A 20400-nucleotide genomic window follows, 5' to 3' on the forward strand; every position below is an offset into this window, starting at 1 on the left:
TGCTTTGAGAGTCTATTTAAGGATCATATTATCTCCACCTTCCCTGACACCTTAGACCCACTTCAATTTGCATGTAGCCCCAATAGATCCACGGATGCCACAATCGCCATCACACTGCACACTGCCCTCTGCCCTATCACATCTGGACAAGAGGAATACCTATGTAAGAATGCTGTTCATTGACTATTGCTCAGCCTTCAACACCATAGTACCCTCCAAAATCATCATTAAGCTCAGGGCCCTGGGCCTGAACCCCGCCCTGTGAAACTGGATCCTGGACTCCCTGGTAGTGAAGGTAGGCAACAACACCTCCACTACACTGATACTCAACACGGGGGCCCCACAAGAGTGCGTGCTCAGCCGCCTCCTGTACTCCCTGTTCACACTTGACTGCATGACCAAGCACGTCTCCAACTCAATCAACAAGTTTTCAGACAACAACAACAGTGGTAGGCCTGATTACCAACAACAAGACAGCCAACAAGGAGGAGGTGAGGGTTCCTGGAGGGGTGGTGCCAGGAAAATAACCTCTCCTTCAACATCAACAAAATGAAGGAGCTGATTGTGGACCTCAGGAGACAGCATATTAGGACAAGTCCGGAGTATAAATATATATTTCTTAATTTAATTTGTTTAATTTTTAGATTTGTGTTTATTGTTAGATATTACTGCACTGTTGGAGCTAGAAACACAAGCATTTCGCTACACCCACAATAACATCTGCTAAATGTGTGCATGCAACTGATAACATATGATTTAATTTGTAGCATGCATCCTTTTTTACTGGGAGGCTATGTGAAATACTTTTATTTTGGTGAGTTAGAGGGGATATAAAAGTCTGTGATAGGTTTGAATTCTGCTGGCAAAGGACCTTAGTGGCTTTTCAGAGAGCAGAGTAGAATAGAAAGGATCCGGGGAGTAGAATAGAATAGACAGAAACCAAATTAAATAGAACTGGAGGGAACATAATAGGCAAAAGTATGATAGGTTTGAATGAATCTGTCTCATTATACGTTTTAAACATATGAACTAAGGTGGGGAAATTGAATATGTGGCCTCAAAAGTTTTTATTTATTTTTTAAATGTAACCTTTATTTAAATTCTTATATAAATTCGCAGGGTAGCCTAGTGGTTAGAGCGTTGGACTAGTAACCGGAAGGTTGCAAGTTCAAATCCCCGAGCTGACAAGGTACTAATCTGTCGTTCTGTCCCTGAACAGGCAGTTAAACCCACTGTTCCTAGGCCGTCATTGAAAACAATAATTTGTTCTTAACTGACTTGCCTAGTTAAATAAAGGTGAAAAAACATAGTAGGTTGACTGGTGACTTAATGTTGCTCATTTCACACCGATTTCAAAGTCCAGCAATATGTGCTACGACACAAATATTTGTGTTCTGTAGGCTGATATCCCATTTCATGGGTGCACAATCTCTAGTTTAGGCTGTACAGTCCAATACGTATGTTCAATACACATAATAGGCTGTGTAGTGAGCTGATTTCCCACAGTTAAAGTTCCCTAATAAGCTCTATAATAAGAGCTAAATTGCTAATATTTGTGTAAACTCGACGTAGTTGTATTCAGTGAGAGTCATCGAGTAGGCTGATAACCTATGAATGTTGCACCCATGGAAGGGGTTATGCTGTACAGTTCATATAAGCATGCCCCAATGCAATTCTAAAGTCTAATACATCCACAGTGCGATTTTTTTTTGTGTTAAATTAGTTGTCTTTTGTTGCATATATAACAACATTCAGACCTTGTTTAGCATGATTATTGTAAATATGGCATGATTCTACTATTTGCATCCGTTTGAATCACTTTCAATGGGGGGGTGGGGATTTTATTTTGAAGGCGAACCGCAAATTCCTCTATTGTGGCTTATCCTTATTGTGGCTAGCTTCACATAGATGAAATATACGTGGTGGAGAGATGTGCTGAAACTCCTTTCGCTTCATCCAGAAAGATCTCTCAAGCTGCCAATAGCATTCCCGAAATAACAGAAATATGTAAGTATACCCGAAAGGTTCTTTATTGTGATAGCATTCGATGTTAGGACACAACGTACCTTCGCATGAACACGTAGAGCTTGAGGGACATTGCACGCACCCTGAATGTAAATATAGCCTACATAGACCATTTTACAGTAGCCGACTATATTCGATGTTACACTTTTGATACTGTGTATCAGTACATTGTTAGAATCAAAGTTACTTTATGCAATGTTACTGTCGCACATGATATTTAGGCCTATGTGTTTCTCGTCATATCGGGGAAGTATTTTGGTTGTGTGGAACTGTCCTCAATGTGTCTACTGTCTGTTATTGTTGTTAATACAAACTGCTACGTAACAGTAGCCTATAAATCTATCAAATTCAAAAACAACCCGCTAAACTGTATCTACAATGGGCAATTCCACGTGAACGGAATTAGGCTGAGAGACTCCGATTTTTCACTTTATGCCAAACAAAAACCATTGATTTCAAAGTTTAACAAATCATTCAACTCTATGCACAAGGACTACGTTGGAGCAATTTACACATACATTTTCACAAAAACAAATTTACTTGGAGAACTGTGCAGATGCAACGTTTGGGAACAGTATTACGGTTTAAAAAAAATCTACCTCACGTTTTCCAAAAACGGTTCATTATCTGCTCAGAATTAAGATTCGAAGATGTCTGCAGAAAGAATGCGGTGTCAGCTATGACATGACACCTTGACTTTCAGAAAATATATTTTGGTTATTGAACTACACTGTCAGTGAAGTGGATTTACACCCAGTAACAGAATTAAATCATAGGTCCCCCTTTCTGTACATAACAAATGATTAATTATGGATATGAACGTCATTCTCTACACTGTGATGCATCCTGAATAGGTACACAAATGTAGAAATATGCAATATCATCCTTTGCATATATGGGTATTATTCTACACATTGGCTATTATTCTAATGAGCTCTGCCCCCAAACAAGACTACATTTTGGTTGCTCAGTAAAAGACCAAATCTGAACTAGAGGTCGACCGATTATGATTTTTCGATACCAATTATTGGAGGACCAAAAAAAAAAGCCACTGCCGATTACTCGGCCGATTTATTTAAAAAAACATTTTTTTTTACATTTGTAATAATGACAATTACAACAATACTGAATGAACACTTATTTTAACTTAATATAAAACATCAATAAAATCAATTTAGCCTCAAATAAATAATGAAACATGTTCAAATTGGTTTAAATAATGCAAAAACAAAGTGTTGGAGAAGAAAGTAATATGTGCCATGTAAAAATGTGTGCCATGTAAAAAAGCTAAAGTTTAACTTCCTTGCTCAGAACATGAGAACATATGAAAGTTGGTGGTTCCTTTTAACATGAAACTTCAATATTCCAAGGTAAGGTTGTAGTTAATATAGTATTTATAGCACTATTTCTCTCTATACCATTTGTATTTCATATACCTTTGACTATTGGATGTTCTTATAGGCACTATAGTATTGCCAATGTAACAGTATAGCTTCTGTCCCACTCCTCGCCCCTACCTGGGCTCGAACCAGGAACACATCGGCAACAGCCACACTCGAAGCATCGTTACCCATCGCTCCACAAAAGCCGCGGCCCTTGCAGCGCAAGGGGAATAACTACTCCAAATCTAAAAGCGAGTGACGTTTGAAACAGTATTAGCGCACACCCTGCTAACTAGCTAGCCATTTCACATTGGTTACACCAGCCATTAGGCTGATAGACTTGAAGTCATAAACAGCGCTGTGTTTGCGAAGAGCTGCTGGCAAAGCGCACAAAAGTGCTGTTTGAATGAATGATTAGTCAGACTGCTCTATCAAATTAGACTTAATTATAACATAATAATAACACACAGAAATACAAGCCTTTGGTCATTAATATGATCGAATCCGGAAACTATCATTTCGAAAACAAAACGTTTATTACTTTTTCATTACTTATCTAACGGGTGGCATCCCTAAGTCTAAATATTCTTGTTACATTGCACAACCTTCAATGTATGTCATAATTATGTAAAATTCTGGCAAATTAGTTCGCAATGAGCCAGGCAGCCCAAACTGTTGCATATACCCTGACACTGCGTGCAATGAACGCAAGAGAAATGGCACAATTTCACCTGGTTAATATTGCCCGCTAAACTGGAAAATATTAGTTATAACTAGTGATTAGGATTGATTGTTTTTTATAATATAAGTTTCATGCTAGCTAGCAATTTACCTTGGCTTCTACTGCATTTGTGTAACAGGCAGGCTACTCATGGAGTGCAATGGTTAGCGCGTTGGACTAGTTAACTGTGCGGCAAGATTGGAACCCCTGAGCTGACAAGGTGAAAATCTGTCGTTCTGCCCCTGAACAAGGCAGTTAACCCACAGTTCCTAGGCAGTCATTGAAAATAAGAATGTGTTCTTAACTGACTTGCCTAGTTAAATAAAAGGTATAAAAAAATTATCTTTATTTTTTAAATAATCGGAAATCGGCGCCCAATAATACCGATTTCCGTTGTTATGAAAACTTGAAGTCGGCCCTAATTAATCGGCCATTCCGATGAATCGGTCGACCTCTAATCTGAACCAATCATAGACGTCTATATTTCACAAGCCTAGGCATCACAGTATGGCACAATAGAGTACAGTAGAGTTCAGTACATTATACTGTACTCTAGTGTACTGCACTCTACTGTACTGTGCTTCACTGTACTGTCCAAGAAAGCATAATCGTGAGGGATAGAGAGAGCAGCTGTAGCTTCGAGGTAACTCTACCTAAAAATACAGAACATGAGCCAAGTGATTCGATAGTTGATATTCAGCAGTCATAAACATATGCCTTATTTACTTTGAAGAACTACAAAATAGGGATTTTGTTAGACAGCAGCTCTATAGAGATTAATGAAATAATAGTCATCAAATAAAACAAATGTAATATTCACAACTGAAATATTTTCGTAATGTGAATAAATATGGTTAATAAGTGATAAGCAGTAATGGGCAGTCACGACTTTTATTAATTTATTTATTCAGTGTTATAGCATTCAACCAAAATAATCTCAACCAAAATGGAAAAAACATACTTTTTTAATAATCAAGCCAAAACCATACTGACTTCCAGAAAGCACTAATCGCTCAGCACTATAAATTATGATCCTACATCTGTATATTGTCACGCCTTGGTCTTAGTATTTTGTGTTTTCTTTAATTATTTGGTCAGGCCAGGGTGTGACATGGGTTTATGTTGTTGTATTTCGTATTGGGGTTTTTGTATTTGGGATCGCGGCTGATTAGGGGTGTTGTATAGGCTTGGCTGCCTGAGGCGGTTCTCAATCAGAGTCAGGTGATTCTCGTTGTCTCTGATTGGGAACCGTATTTAGGTAGCCTGGTTTCGCTTTGTATTTCGTGGGTGATTGTTCCTATCTCTGTGTAGTTTCACCAGATAGGCTGTAATTAGGTTTCGTTCCGTTTGTTGTTTTTGTATATGTATAAGTTATTTCATGTATCGCAATCTCTTCATTAAAGACATGAGTAACCACTACGCTGCATTTCGGTCCGACTCTCTTTTGACAAACGAAGAACGCCGTTACATATATGGGTCATTCTATAGAAGTGGTGCAAATTGGTGGTTAAAAAAAGCTAATTTTCCCCAAACTTTCAGTGCATATGTCTTCCAACATATTTCAGGTAGAAACACCTGTACAATACAGTGACTTACGAAAGTATTCCCTTGGCCTTTTTCCTATTTTGTTGCCTTAAAACCTGGAATTAAGATATTTTTTTTGGGGGGGGGGGTTGTATCATTTGATTTACACAACATGCCTACCACTTTGAAGATGCAAAATATTTTTTGGGGTGAAATAAGACAGAAAAACATAACGTGAGCGTGCATAACTATTCACCCCCAAAGTGAATACTTTGTAGAGCCACCTTTTGCAGCAATGACAGCTGCAAGTCTCTTGGGGTATGTCTCTATAAGCTTGGCACATCTAGCCACTGGGATTGTTGCCCATTCTTCAAGGCAAAACTTCTCCAACTCTTTCAAGTTGGATGGGTTCCGCTGGTGTACAGCAATCTTTAAGTCATACCACAGATTCTCAATTGGATTGAGGTCTGGGCTTTCACTAGGACATTACAAGACATTTAAATGTTTCCCCTTAAACCACTCAAGTATTGCTTTAGCAGTATGCTCAGGGTCATTGTCCTGCTGGAAGGTGAACCTCCGTCCCAGTCTCAAATCTCTGGAAGACTGAAACAGGTTTCCCTCAATAATTTCCCTGTATTTATCCATTATTCCGTCAATTCTGACCAGTTTCCCAGTCCGTGCTGATGGAAACACATCCCCACAGCATGATGCTGCCACCACCATGGGGATGGTGTTTTTGGGGTGATGTTGGGATTGCACCAGACATAGCGTTTTCCTTGATGGCCAAAAAGCTCAATTGTAGTCTAATCTGAGTACCTTCTTCCATATGTTTTGGTAGTCTCCCACATGCATTTTGGCAAACACCAAACGTGTTTGCTTATTTTTTTCTTTAAGCAAGGGCTTTTTTTCTGGCTGCTCTTGTCCTATGGACAGACACTCCAATGCCCGCTGTGGCGCTTTGCAGCTCCTTCAGGGTTATCTTTGGTCTCTTTGTTGCCTCTCTGATTAATGCCCTCCTTGCCTGGTCTGTGAGTTTTGGTGGGCGGCCCTCTCTTGGCAGGTTTGCCATATTCTTCCATTTTTTAATAATGGATTTAATGGTGCTCTGTGGGATGTTAAAAGTTTCGATTTTGTTTTTTATTTTTTATAACCCAACCCTGATCTGTACTTCTCCACAACTTTGTCCCTGACCTGTTTGGAGAGCTCCTTGGTCTTCATGGTGCCGCTTGCTTGGTGGTGCCCCATGCCTAGTGGTGTTGCAGACTCTGGGGCCTTTCAAAACTGGTGTATATATACTAAGATCATGTGACACTTAGATTGCACACAGGTGGACTTTATTTCACTAATTATGTGACTTCTGAAGGTAATTGGTTGCACCAGATCTTACTTAGGGGCTTCATGGCAAAGGGGGTGAATACATGTGCATTATTTCTTTTTAATTTCACCAATTTGGACTATTTTGTGTATGTCCATTACATGAAATCCAAATAAATATCCATTTAAATTCCAGGTTGTAATGCAACAAAATAGGAAAAATGGCAAGGGGGGGGTGAATACTTTTGCAAGGCACTGTATATACTACTGGCACACTTTATTTGAAATATTTACCTGAATTCTTTAACACCACTAAATTTGTCACTACATACACATAGTGAAAAAGTTGCAATAAGGGGAGAATCATGCACCCTGGTGATCATTTTGATTAAGCTTACATTACAAATTCATTTTAGAGATGTTATTTGCATACCAAATTGACAACTTAGTAAAGACACGATTTTTAACCTAATTTTCAAAACCTTTTAAATTTAATTTATAGATATCATCTCTTGTTCTCTGTAAAAATGTTAAATGTTGATTGTATGAATCTGAAACTTAAATGATTTTTATGCATCTAATTCATGATGTTGTTAGATGTTTCAATTATCACTTTACCTATCTTTATTTGGCAGAATAACAGGCATTTTGCTGTCAAGTGTCAATCATAGAGAAATGAAGGACTGTATATGGATATAACATGTTTTAGTATAGACATTGCCATTGAGGGCTTCCACTGTTTAAAAGTAGTCAACTGGGTGGGAATTCCTATGGGTTGGGAGTGATCAGCCAATGATAAGAAAGCATTGTCTTCTTCAAATTGGGTTGCCTATGGTTTGTAAACCAAAGACTAAGGTAATATCCAGGAGCCAAGACCAAGATCTATACCAGGACATTGGTACCGAGAACAAGACCCAGTGAGTTGAGACCATGACAAGTTAAAGACCGAGTTGATGTAGTCCTTTGGCCTTGATCCAGAGTACATTGGCCCTGTCTTCAATTGTAAGAAACTCAAGTACAGTAAACTTGAGTACTGTACATTAGGGTAGAGTACAGTAGAGCAGAGTACAGAGAGTACATTACAGCAGTGGTTCTCAACTGGTTTTGTATCGGGACCCAAATTGAACCAGGTTGTCTGTCACAACCCAATATTTGCATAAAACAAATAGGCCAAAATGCAATCTGGAAAACCATTTTTAGTGCTATATTGATAGTAAATGTGACAATTATGACAAGGGAACAACATTCCCACCTTTTCAGTTGTTTATAATTACATTTTGCCCAGAGTCTTGATTTAAGAATATTAATAAGCTCACTGGTTTGAGACCACAAGATCAACTAGATCTGCTAAATAGCGTTAATAGCTCTACATTGAAAATACTGGGATTAAAGAAACATTGTTCAGGGATTAACTTAATTAAAAACTATTAAAAAATAAAGTATATTCATTATAATTTCTGAACACTTTCTACCTAGTTTTAGTCATTTCAGTTCAGACGGGGGTGTTTTTTGTTCATTAACATTTATTTTTTTAGACACCCGCTACCCACTCAGAAACCATTCAAAAATGTGGGTTGTGACCGATCAGGTGAGAACTGCTGCATTACAGTACAGTACATTATAGATGTCTATGTTTTGGCCAATATTTGGGCTCTTGGAGAGTTTGCGCCCCCCTGCTGGCTATGCATCTCAATAGTCTACACTTTTTCCTATAGTGTGCACTTGTCCACAACCCACATGGTGGTCCTCTGTAAGCTCAGTTGGTAGAGCATGGCGCAAACTTGCTGTCACAGACGCCATAATGGCACAGATACAAAGATGAGACCTAATATACAGTGGGGCAAAAAAGTATTTAGTCAGCCACTAATTGTGCAAGTTCTCCCACTTAAAAAGATGAAAGAGGCCTGTAATTTTCATCATAAGTACACTTCAAATATGACAGACAAAATGAGAGAGAAAAAATCCAGAAAATCACATTGTAGGATTTTTTATGAATTTATTTGCAAATTATGGTGGAAAATAAGTATTTAACATCTTTAAATTAAATAAATGTATTTTGGACTATAAAGAATCCACATAGCTAACATATGGCTGGTTATCTTTAATATGGACAGATGTATGTCCTAGGAAACATATATATTTAAATCCCAAATTGGTAGTTCGAAAAATACATGAAAATATACCAACTTGCGTACTCATATTCTCCAAAATGTTGACTACTCACCATGTGGCCATGCTGGAGAGGTGTGCAATCCCATCACATGGAGATATTTGTAGGGGTGTGACTCAAGGCACATTCATTCTACAATATTTGTATGTACAGTTGAAGTCGGAAGTTTACATACACTTAGGTTGGAGTCATTAAAACTCGTTTTTCAAACACTCCACAAATTGCTTGTTAACAAACTATAGTTTTGGCAAGTCGGTTAGGACATCTACTTTGTGCATGACACAAGTAATTATTCCAACAATTGTTTCCAGACAGATTATTTCACTTATAATTCACTATATCACAATTCCATTGGGTAACAAGTTTACATACACTAAGTTGACTGTGCCTTTAAACAGCTTGGAAAATTCTAGAAAATGTTGTAATGACTTTAGACGCTTCCGATAAGCTAATTGACATAATTTGAGTCAATTGGAGGTGTACCTGTGGATGTATTTCAAGGTCTACCTTTAAACTCAGTGCCTCTTTGCTTGACATCATTGGAACATCTAAAGAAATCAGCCAAGACCTCAGAAAAACAATTGTAGACCTCCAAAAGTCTGGTTCATCCTTGGGAGCAATTTCCAAATGCCTGAAGGTACCACGTTCATCTGTACAAACAATTGTATGTAAGTATAAACACCATGGGACCACGCAGCCATCATACCACTCAAGAAGGAGACACGTTCTGTCTTCTAGAGATGAACATACTTTGGTGCCAAAAGTGCAAATTAATCCCAGAACAACAGCAAAGGACCTTGCGAAGATGCTGAATGAAACAGGTACAAAAGTATCTATATCCACAGTAAAACGATTCCTATATCGACATAACCTGAAAGGCCGCTCAGTAAGGAGGAAGCCACTGCTCCAAAACCGCCATAAAAAAGACAGACTACGGTTTGCAAGTGCACATGGGGACAAAGTTTGTACTTTTTTGAGAAATGTCCTCTGGTCTGATGAAACAAAAATAGAACTGTTTGGCCATAATAAAAATGGTTATGTTTGGAGGAAACGGAGAGGCTTGCAAGCTGAAGAACACCATCCCAACCGGGAAGCATGAGGGTGGCAGCATCATGTTGTGGGGTTCTTTGCTGCAGGAGGGACTGGTGCACTTCACAAAATAGATGGAATCATGAGGAAGCAAAATTATGTGGATGTATTGAAGCAACATCTCAAGACATCAGTCAGGAAGTTAAAGCTTGGTCGCAAATGGGTCTTCCAAATGGACAATGACCCCAAGCATACTTCCAACGTTGTGGCAAAATGGCAACAAAGTCAAGGTATTGGAGTGGCCATCACAAAGCCCTGAACTCAATTCTATAGAAAATGTGTGGGCAGAACTGGAAAAGCGAGTAAGGAGGCCTACAAACCTGACTCAGTTACACCAGCTCTGTCAGGAGGAATGGGCCAAAATTTACCCGACTTATTGTGGGAAGCTTGTGGAACGCTACCCAAAACATTTGACGCAAGTTAAACAATTTTAAAGGCAATGCCACCAAATACTAATTGAGTGTATGTAAACTTCTGACCGACTAGGAATGTGATGAAAGAAACAAAAGCTGAAATAAATCATTCTCTCTACTGTTATTCTGACATTTTGCATTCTTAAAATAAAGTGGTGATCCTAACTGACCTAAGACAGGATATTTGTACTAGGATGAAATGTCAGGAATTGTTAAACTGAGTTTAATGTATTTGGCTAAGGTGTATGTAAACTTCCGACTTCAACTGTATGTGTTTCGGTAGTGACCACAAATGGTGAGACAGCTTTTCTTTTTTTTTGAGAAATATGTTGAAAAAAGTGTACAAAAATTACAAGTTAGATCAGTATCTTTCAATGTAATAATACTCAGTGTTTCCCCTAGGATATTTTTTTGCATAGTTGTTAAAGTTAGCGTGGGTGGCGGGGTAGTGGGCGTGGCCAATGATGCAACCCTCCTCTCCTCAGATTGAGTTTTAAAAAAAAAGTTGATGTCCTGCAATTGTACACATTTTGGCATGGGACTGAGAACATTTTACAGTTTCAAAGCCAGTTTCCTGCAATTCTAGACATTCTGTCATGGAGCTGAGAGTACATTTGTAGTTTTAAAGCTAATTTCCTGCAATTCTACACATTTTGCCAGGGATAATGCTCTTGTTAGTGTTCTTATGCGATCTGAGTAAATCAAACATTATAACAAAATCAATGCCATTTTTTTAAATGTTAGATTCCACCTGTCTTTTTTTTTGTGGTTGTTTGTTCTCAAAGATGATCTTATAAGTATATAGCCCCATTATCTTTTCTACAGACTTTATCTGGTTTTAGTCGTTTTAAGTTTACACTGAAAATGTTTTACCATCCTTATTGTTATTTAATCATATATTTTGGAGTAGCGGCAAAGATTTAGCAGTGGCGTCCTGCTAAATTAATATAGGGGACACATTGATAGTAATATTAGAACAACTCAAGATGTTCTATTGAATTTTGAAAAAAATAAAATCAGTAAATTCTTTTACTTTCAAACATGAAGTTTGGGAGTCAGAGTTTGGGACAGCCACCTCAATAAAAAATGACTGTATAAACAATACATTTAACACTAAATTAATGTAAAAAATATGTTTGCTTCCGATTAAATTATAGCATATCATGATGTGAATAAATGTTGGGAGTTGGAGTTGGGACTGCAATTTGCAGCACTTCTGTAGAATCACCCATTTAGGGAGTAGGTTGCCATTTGGTACACAGACCAAGTGTGCTATGCTGCTATGTCTGATGGAAATAGTGATGCATACTTCAGCCGAGGCGATACTCCCACAAATCCACTGTAACAAGGTTGAGGCTGCGCCCTTCAACCACTAGACAGCTGTTTGAATACGAGCCAGCACAAGTGGGCAATGCTGTAACATAGTAGTCACACCACTGTTATGGTTTGGGGTTTTATAGGGAAATAGATGTCATACATTTTGAAAGACCATCTCATCATTCTGAAGACAAATGGGAGACATTTTAAAGTTGCTAGGCCTGCTAGGCCTGAAGAAAGTGGAAAAACAAACACACATTCATACAATGTGTGTAATCAACCACGACAAGGAGGATCTTTCCACCTGTGCCTATGTTTGTGTGTAGCCAGCCTATATCATTCTGAAACATATTAACATATCTACCATTGCCTGGAGCTGAATGCAATGGAACCATGTCATTTGCATCCTTTTCATATAGGCCTACATAGCACACTGGCTGAGAACACCTCCGCCAGAGGAATTTCAACCGTTCCAAATGTAGCAGTAGGTCTTCATATACTGTACAGTCAACTAAGCAGACGATTGTATTCAGTGAAGTGACAGGAAATGGAAATAACACATCGAAGTATTACAATGTAAATGTACTTTTTCAATCCGTCTGTCTGCGTATTTCAAGACCTGGTATATGAGGGTGCAGTGAGATACCCGATGGGTTGGACGATACTCTTCTCGTCAATCGTCTTCAAATCCATTTTTGACTTTTAACGGTAAATCAACCAATCCTCCAGCGTTAACACAATGGAAAGGTCAAATTCTTTAATTATCTAAATGCTGAAAGTACGTGGGCGACGGAGAGAAACTGATGGTGCAGTTTGAGGCCATGTGGTGGAGAGCGATACGGGCGCTGGAGATGGGGGGGGTGTGAGCAGGTGGGTCCGGGCAGGGCTGATGTCGTGCATGTTTGTATGCATCTGTATTGTTATCATTTTGGATGTGCAAATTTTGTGTTATAAAAAATCAGTTATCACAAATAAAATATTTTCTAAAAGGAAATAACACATTGTGAATGTGAATCAGTGGTGTGAGCAGGTGGTTGATTGTGGCCAAAACCAATAAAGGCCAATCGTCTAGAAAAAAAAATCCACATGTTTAATATAATATTAGCTATAATAGGCCTAACCATGTTATTACACAAATCAATTCAACACTGACAGGAGTGAAGAGTGTATTTCTGGCAAAGTCAATTTCTTCTTACTTCATACCTGTACCTTTGCTCATTTTGTTTGCCCAAAAAACACACAATGACTCTTTTGAATAAGCGAAAACCCCAAACCAAACCTTTTTATTGTGCTGTTCCATATGTCACATATAATGTCCCCCTATCAGTGATACACGAAAGTAAGCATGTAACAGAATGTAGGAGGGCGTGTGTTGATAGGTATTGGTTACAGAGCGGTTGAGTTCAAGGCCTTGTGCACTCGCAGTGGAAACAAGGACACGAGTCAAAGATGTGTGTGTGTGTGTGGCAGCTTGCATGTGTGGTCGACTATAAAAATAAAAATAAAGGTTGAACGTCAGCTCGGCCACATTCAGGTTCTCTTTTCTTTTTCTTGCTTTCTCTCTCTCTCTGTTTTCTGGTCCTAAAAATAATACCAAAAACTTCCCTGGAGGGTGTGTGTGTTCAGGCAACCATGAGATTTGGGAGGCTAGGACTAAGTCACAGCTGTACACATACAAAGAGAGGGTAGGAAGAGAAGGGAAAACTGCAAAGAGCGAGTGTAAGTAGGGATAGTCAGAGGGACAAGAGAAGCAGATGGAGAGGGAGGGAGCTATTCTGAGGTCCTGGTACTTTTGGACCCAGGAGGGCCCCTGCTCTGCTCTGTGTGTCGCTCTGGACACAGGAGGTCTACAGCCAGGTGGTTTTAGCTTGTCCACTTATTATGGTCTTCAGTTTAGATAGATAGTTAATTGAAGTCTTCAATTGTCTTATATTTTGACAGTTAGTTTTCAGGAATGTATGCTACACAGGTAGCATACAGTGTTGGTTTTCATTTGACGGTTTCACCTTCTTTGGAAGCTGGTGTACAAAAAAGCAGCGGTATATCTATCTTTCTCTTGCTCGCTCGTTCTATCTCTCTCTCAACCCCCTCTCTTTCTCCCTCTCTCCTCCCCCTCTCTTCCTCCCTCTCTCCTCCCCCTCTCTCATCATCTCTGGTTGGAATGCAAATACTGTTTATCTTCCTTGTGTGACCCCATTAGACAGATATTTTTGTTGCATTCCAAACGCACTGTAATTAGGCTGAATGACTGAAAGCACATCCAACTTGTTACACTAGGCCTACCGTACACAAGTTGGAAATGAAAAATGCACCCAGTCCAGTAACTTAGTGCGGGACCCGTCCAGGCAGAGGGCACATTCGTCATGGCACTCTGTTCTTTAGTGCTCTACTTTTGACCAGAGCCCCTGGTCAAAAGTAGAGCGCCATCTACAGAATCGAGTGGCGTTTTCAAAAAGCAGCCTGAGCGTATGGCCCAGGGAATGCAGTGAATGAACCATGAACACCAGAGCTTTTTAATGGATATGTGCTGTAGCATTCAGGCCCATAGCCAGAGAGCCAGTCAAGGAGCATCGGCGTGTCACAGGTGGAAAATTTGTCGCGTAAATCAGCCTTGCTTACATAGCGGGGATGAAAAGAACATCCATTTTGACTGTAATGGTCTTCCCGAATTAGAAGCATTAGCGCATCACACTGTTCATATAGCACTGGACGCTAACCACTCGAATCCCGTTGTGACGCAGTGGTGGACACGTTGGCGTGACAGGCCCCACGGAATGTTTTCAAGGTTTCAAATATCTGTCCACAACACCTCACGCGACCTGTCTTCTCGACACCCTAACCTCACGGGAATGTCTGGAGTCTGAGAATGACAGCGCTCTCCGCTTACATCTTACTGTGCGTGCCTCTGCTTCCTCACCACAATGCGCGCACACACACACACAGTCACACACACACACACGCACTGAGCCGTGCGTTGTTTGTACCGTCACTGCAGACTCTGTTCCTCATTTCCTTCGTTATAGCATAGCAGCAGTGTCCTGTTTGTAGGACACCGCTGCTGTACAGACCTGTGTGTGTGTGTTTTTACGTTTTAATGCCACTGCCACAAGTAATGTAAAATGGCTTTATTGCAAGCTTTAAACCCAACAATGCAGTAATGGATATCAATGTAGAACAAAAACACACAAGGTATGACAATAAGAAGAGCACGAGGAAGTAAGAAAGTGTACTATATAGAGGGTCGGTTTCAGTACCATATTTACAATGTGCAGGGATACTGGAGTAATAGAGGTAGACATGTAAAGGGGTAAGGTGACCAGGCATCAGGATATATGATAAGCAACGTAGCAGCAGCGTATATATGATGATTGTATGTGAGTGTGTGGCGAGTCAGTATAAATGTGTGTGCATGTTATGTGTATGTGAGCAAATTATGGGCGTGGGCGTGTCGGTGTGCGTGAGTCAACTCCGATTGTCTGTGTATCCATTTTGTTTGCTATTTATCAGTCTTATGGCTTGGGGATAGAAGCTGTTCAGGATCCCGCTGGTGTCAGACTTGATGCACCGGTATGGCTTGGGTGGCTGGAATCTTTTCAGGACTTTCCTGGCCTTCCTTTAACACCACCTAATATAGAGGTCCTAGATGGCAGGGAGCTCAGCTCCAGTGATGTACTAGGCTGTCCCTCACCAGCCACTGTAGCATCATGCGATCGAGGGCGCTGCCATAACAAGCAGCGATGCAACCATTCAAAATGGTCTCAGTGGCACAACTGTACAACCTTTTGAGGATTTAAGGGCCCATGCCGAACCTTTTCAACCTCCTGATGGGGGAGAGGCACTGTCACGCCTTCTTCACGACTGTGCGCGTGTGTGGTCCATTTTTAGTCCTTAGTGATTTGGACACCGAGGATGCCTACCACCGTTGTGTCGTCAAGCAAACTCGATGATGGAGTTGGAGGTGTGTGAGGCCACACAGTCATGGGTGAACAGGGAGTACAGGAGAGGACGAAGAACACACCCCTGTGGGGCCTCAGTGTTGAGGGTCGATGTGGCGGAGGTGATGTTGCGTACCCTGGGGTCGACCTGTCAGGAAGTCCAGGATGCAGTTGCAAAGGGAGGTGTTCAGTCCCAGGGTCCTAAGCTTGGTCACAACAGTGGTGTTTAACGCCGAGCTGTAGTCAATGAACAGCTGTCTCACATAAGAGGAATACCTATCTAGTTGGGTGAGGGCAGTGTGGAGTGCAATTGAGATTGCGTCGACTATGGATCTGTTGGGGCGGTATGCAAATTGGAGTGGGTCTAGGGTGTCTAGGATTATGTAATTGATGTGTGTCATAACCAGCCTCTCAAGCACTTCATGATTACATATGTGAGTACTAGAAGGTGGTAGTCATTGCGGCATGAAGCCTTAGAGTTCTTGGGAACAGGGATGATTGTGGTCATCTTAAAACATGTGGGGATTACAGACTGGGACAAGGAGAGGTTGAAAATTACTGTGAATATGCCTGCCAGCTGTTCTGCGCATGCTCTGAGAACGCGCCCTGAAATACCACCCTGCAGTGTGTGTGTGTGTGTGTGTGTGTGTGTGTGTGTGTGTGTGTGTGTGTGTGTGTGTGTGTGTGTGTGTGTGTGTGTGTGTGTGTGTGTGTGTGTGTGTGTGTGTGTGTGTGTGTGTTGGGATCTCCAAGGCACCTGGCCAGGCTAAGTGTTTTAATCCCAGTGTGTTTACTCACCCAGCAGTGCTGTTCCTGAGCCACAGCCTTAACACTGTGTGTTAGTTATTCCCACTGGGCCAGAGGTCACGTCACTACCTAGCAGCCCCTCTGAACACCAAACGCTCCCCGATGCCCTTGATTGACGGAGGGCGACAATGGAAACTGGCCTTGGAGAGATCCCATGGTCTGGGGGCATGCCATCCAGCCTGCTGAGCCTCGCACTGGAGCGGAGCGGCCTGTTTGTAAACAGTCCCATGCCTCAGCCACGCTCACACATCCTCCCCCTGGACAGAAGGGAAATTTGGACCGTTGGTCTCTGTACATGCGTGCATGGCCGGGCCAAGCTTTCAGCACCATTACCTCAACACCACATACAGGAGCTGGCGCCTCAGGCCTGGGCCCTGTGATGTCAGAAGGCTTTAGATAGTTGAAGATGCAGTCCGGGATCTTGAGCACTTACAAATTCGTAACATATTGTACAAATTTGAATTGCATTTATGTTTTTAATATACTGTATATATTTTTTTGCAGGATGTAACATTTCATACTAAATGGATGACACAGAACACAATTTTTGCGGACCTGTTTTGGCTCGTGAGCACTCCTTTCAAAATCTCTCGAGCGTCACTTTAAGCTACTCAGGGACAGCATACACTCTACCCTGCCTGTATGGCCTCAATACAGCACGCTCACCATGGTCGTGTTCACGGGCACACTAAATGTTCAAACATTTTGCAACTAAAAGAGCGTGTCGTATTGGACAGTTCCAGGTAGTCCATTCCCGTTTGGTGCCTAATGAACACGACCCAACAGCCTCTGGTGTCATTTTTAAAACCGTCGAAACATCTGCAGATTCACTGTTTGAAGCTTTGCACGGTGCGACAAGGACCGGGTCTATGCGGGGAGAAGTTGTGCCTACAAGGACCGGGACTATGCGGGGAGAAGTTGTGCCTACAAGGACCGGGACTATGCGGGGAGAAGTTGTGCCTACAAGGACCGGGACTATGCAGGGAGAAGTTGTGCCTACAAGGACCGGGACTATGCGGGGAGAAGTTGTGCCTACAAGGACCGGGACTATGCGGGGAGAAGTTGTGCCTACAAGGACCGGGACTATGCAGGGAGAAGTTGTGCCTACAAGGACAGGGACTATGCGTTGTGCCGTAGTTAGTTCGACTAACCTATTGGGGACAGTAGAAAAGGTCACTGAACGTTACCACATTAACATTTAGATGACCTGTTTTTCCTGTGCTTCGCGTATCATTTGTGGAAAGAAACACTTTTTTTGTTTTCAGAGAGATTGTAAAGAGAGTTGAACTTGTGTTGAACTCATCAGTGTTTGGCTGCCATGACATTTTAACGGGGCAGTCTGGGATTCAAGGGGCTACAGGTGAGTGGGAGTGCTTAAGCAGGATAAGCCTTCCACCTCTCTCTGTAGCCAGCGTTGAAATGTTGACTTATGGCATTATAAATCCTCCCTAAGCCCCATGTGAAATCTGCCCGCTTATATTCATATCAGGGATAAGCCGTGCCTCTCTGCTATTGGTGTGGTGGAGCGAGAGAGATGGGGAGGGAGGGGAGTGTTGAATGTGACTGTCCCATAAAGAGTAGGAATGGTGTAGTAACTGTGTACCGTTGACTACAGCTGTAGGCTAGACTAACTACAGCTTTAGACTAGACTAACTTATTGCTTCTTTGGCTGCTTAGCTGAAAGATCGATTTTTGACTCCTGCTCGCTCTCTCTCCCTCGTCTCTCTCCTCCTATCGCTCTTCTACTTCCTCTCTCTTTCTCTCTATCCCCACCCACGCACACTCTCTCTCTCTCTCTCTCTCTCTCTCTCTCTCTCTCTCTCTCTCTCTCTCTCTCTCTCTCTCGCCTCCTCATCATCTCCTCCTTAGCAGCACTGGAATGAGCAGGCTGAGGCGGGGAGATGCCTTACGTGGATCGGCAGAACAGGATCTGTGGCTTCCTGGACATCGAGGAGAATGAGAACAGCGGCAAGTTCCTCCGACGCTATTTCATCCTGGACACCAAGGAGGGTAGCCTGGTGTGGTACATGGACAACCCACAGGTAGGACAGCAGAGGAGTGCACACAGAAGCAGACTCAGACACACGTACACAGAACAGATACACACACGTACCCTGGGACGTGTAGTTCTGGACTACATACATTTCACAGGGTAGTGAGAGCTGTGACGCTCTCACTACCCTCAACAGTCGTCATTGTCTGTCTGTTTGCTTAATGCATGCATTTAGGCTGATGTCATTACTTGAATGGGCAGCGGCTGAAGCCGACTCATGTACTTCCTGTGTGCACTGTAGTAGGACAATGGCAGTAGGATGGATTGAATAGCTGCTTGTGTTTGGACTGAGCTAATCTCATAACGTGTTGGACTGGATTGATCTGTCTGGCCTGGCCAGACCACTCTGGGCCCCATCAAGAAGAAATGTGTGTGTCATCCGCTGGGGAGATGATGTTACATCTGGGATAACAACCCCCCCCACCGCAACCCGTACGTCTGCCCAGCCGCCCCGCCGGTCCATTCGTCCGTCTACCTGTCCCCCCCCAGAACTCTACTCTCGTGACGTGTGAAGTAAGGCTCATGACTTGAGCTTTTTCATCTCTGAACTTCTTATGGGATTTTACGCTGCCGTCGATATAAAGTATAGCTGCTTTACAGTTGGAACAGTATAATAGTGCTCTATAGCAGGGTTACTCGCGCACTATTTGAGAAGGTCCGGTCACCCAAATTTCCTATGTGGCAAAGGTCCGGGTGGATAATGTAATTCATCGGCGTAGTAACAAACCCCCCCAACGCAACCAATGCCACCCCTCTTATTGGCGGAAGAAAATGTTGCTGTTTTAAAGCTAATTTCCTGCAATTATATGGGTTCTTCCATGTCTTGTGTGCTTGTGATACCGGGGTCGAAGCCTAACCGCCAGTTGAGTATGGAGGCTCTATAGTATAACAGCAGTGTTACTGATTTGGACATTCCTTTACATGGCATAAAATGACAAGAGAAAGGATTCATCTTGTAAACCTGATATAGATGCTAACCAATCAATCAAACACCGGTGTAAACAGAAAAAAAAACTCTCCTGAGAATGCTGCTTTGCAGGCCCTGCATGTCATCTTGTTTGGCTGGGAGTGGGAGCTCAGTGAGGAATACTTGTACAAAGACCGATTTGGTCATGCCCCCCCAAAAAATATGTAATTTATTGATGCTGCCCTGGGCTCTGAATTATTTAATTCAGTTTAGTTTCCATCTCGTTCTCCAAGACCCGCTAAAAGATTCATGCTTTATCACTGTTGAATTTCTTTGATTCTCAGACAGTTTTCAGACTCTTTAAGTTCTGCTCCCAAGTTCACTCCGGTTCTATTCTCCTCCGAACCTTCTCTAGCTGTCCCTTTTGATTTCCTGTTCTACCACTCTCCTGTTTAAGCACTTTATATTATATTATGATAATATGTTTTTAGGTTAGCGATCTCACAATTTCTCTCTCTCTCTCTCTCTCTCTCTCTCTCTCTCTCTCTCTCTCTCTCTCTCTCTCTCTCTCTCTCTCTCTCTCTCTCTCTCTCTCACTCACTGTCTCACTCACTGTCTCACTCACTGTCTCACTCACTGTCTCTGTCTGGTGTTTAGAACCTGCCCAAAGGAGCTGAACATGTTGGCTCCCTCAAACTCTCTTACATCTCAAAGGTCAGTCAAGTTGTCCAATTATATCTTGT

At 41.7% G+C, this 20400-nt stretch overlaps 1 protein-coding gene across 5 annotated transcripts in view; it reads left to right on the top strand.

Moving 5' to 3' along the window:
* Positions 1–1856: 1856 nt before the first annotated feature.
* Positions 1857–20400, top strand: part of LOC118357511 (pleckstrin homology domain-containing family A member 1-like) — a 36101-nt gene continuing 17557 nt past the window's right edge. For 2 of the 5 annotated variants that reach the window (XM_035734672.1, XM_035734674.2), the window contains exons 1-3: positions 1860–2007; positions 18567–18739; positions 20315–20371. In XM_035734672.1, the coding sequence (XP_035590565.1) occupies positions 18599–18739; positions 20315–20371 (198 nt within the window). In that variant the 5' untranslated portion in view covers positions 1860–2007; positions 18567–18598. Of the gene's footprint in view, positions 2008–18566; positions 18740–20314; positions 20372–20400 lie in introns of all 5 variants that reach the window. The other 3 variants (XM_035734670.1, XM_035734669.1, XM_035734671.2) reach the window with 3 other exon arrangements.

This window comes from Oncorhynchus keta, chromosome 24, assembly GCF_023373465.1.
Source record: "Oncorhynchus keta strain PuntledgeMale-10-30-2019 chromosome 24, Oket_V2, whole genome shotgun sequence".
NCBI lineage: Eukaryota > Metazoa > Chordata > Actinopteri > Salmoniformes > Salmonidae > Oncorhynchus > Oncorhynchus keta.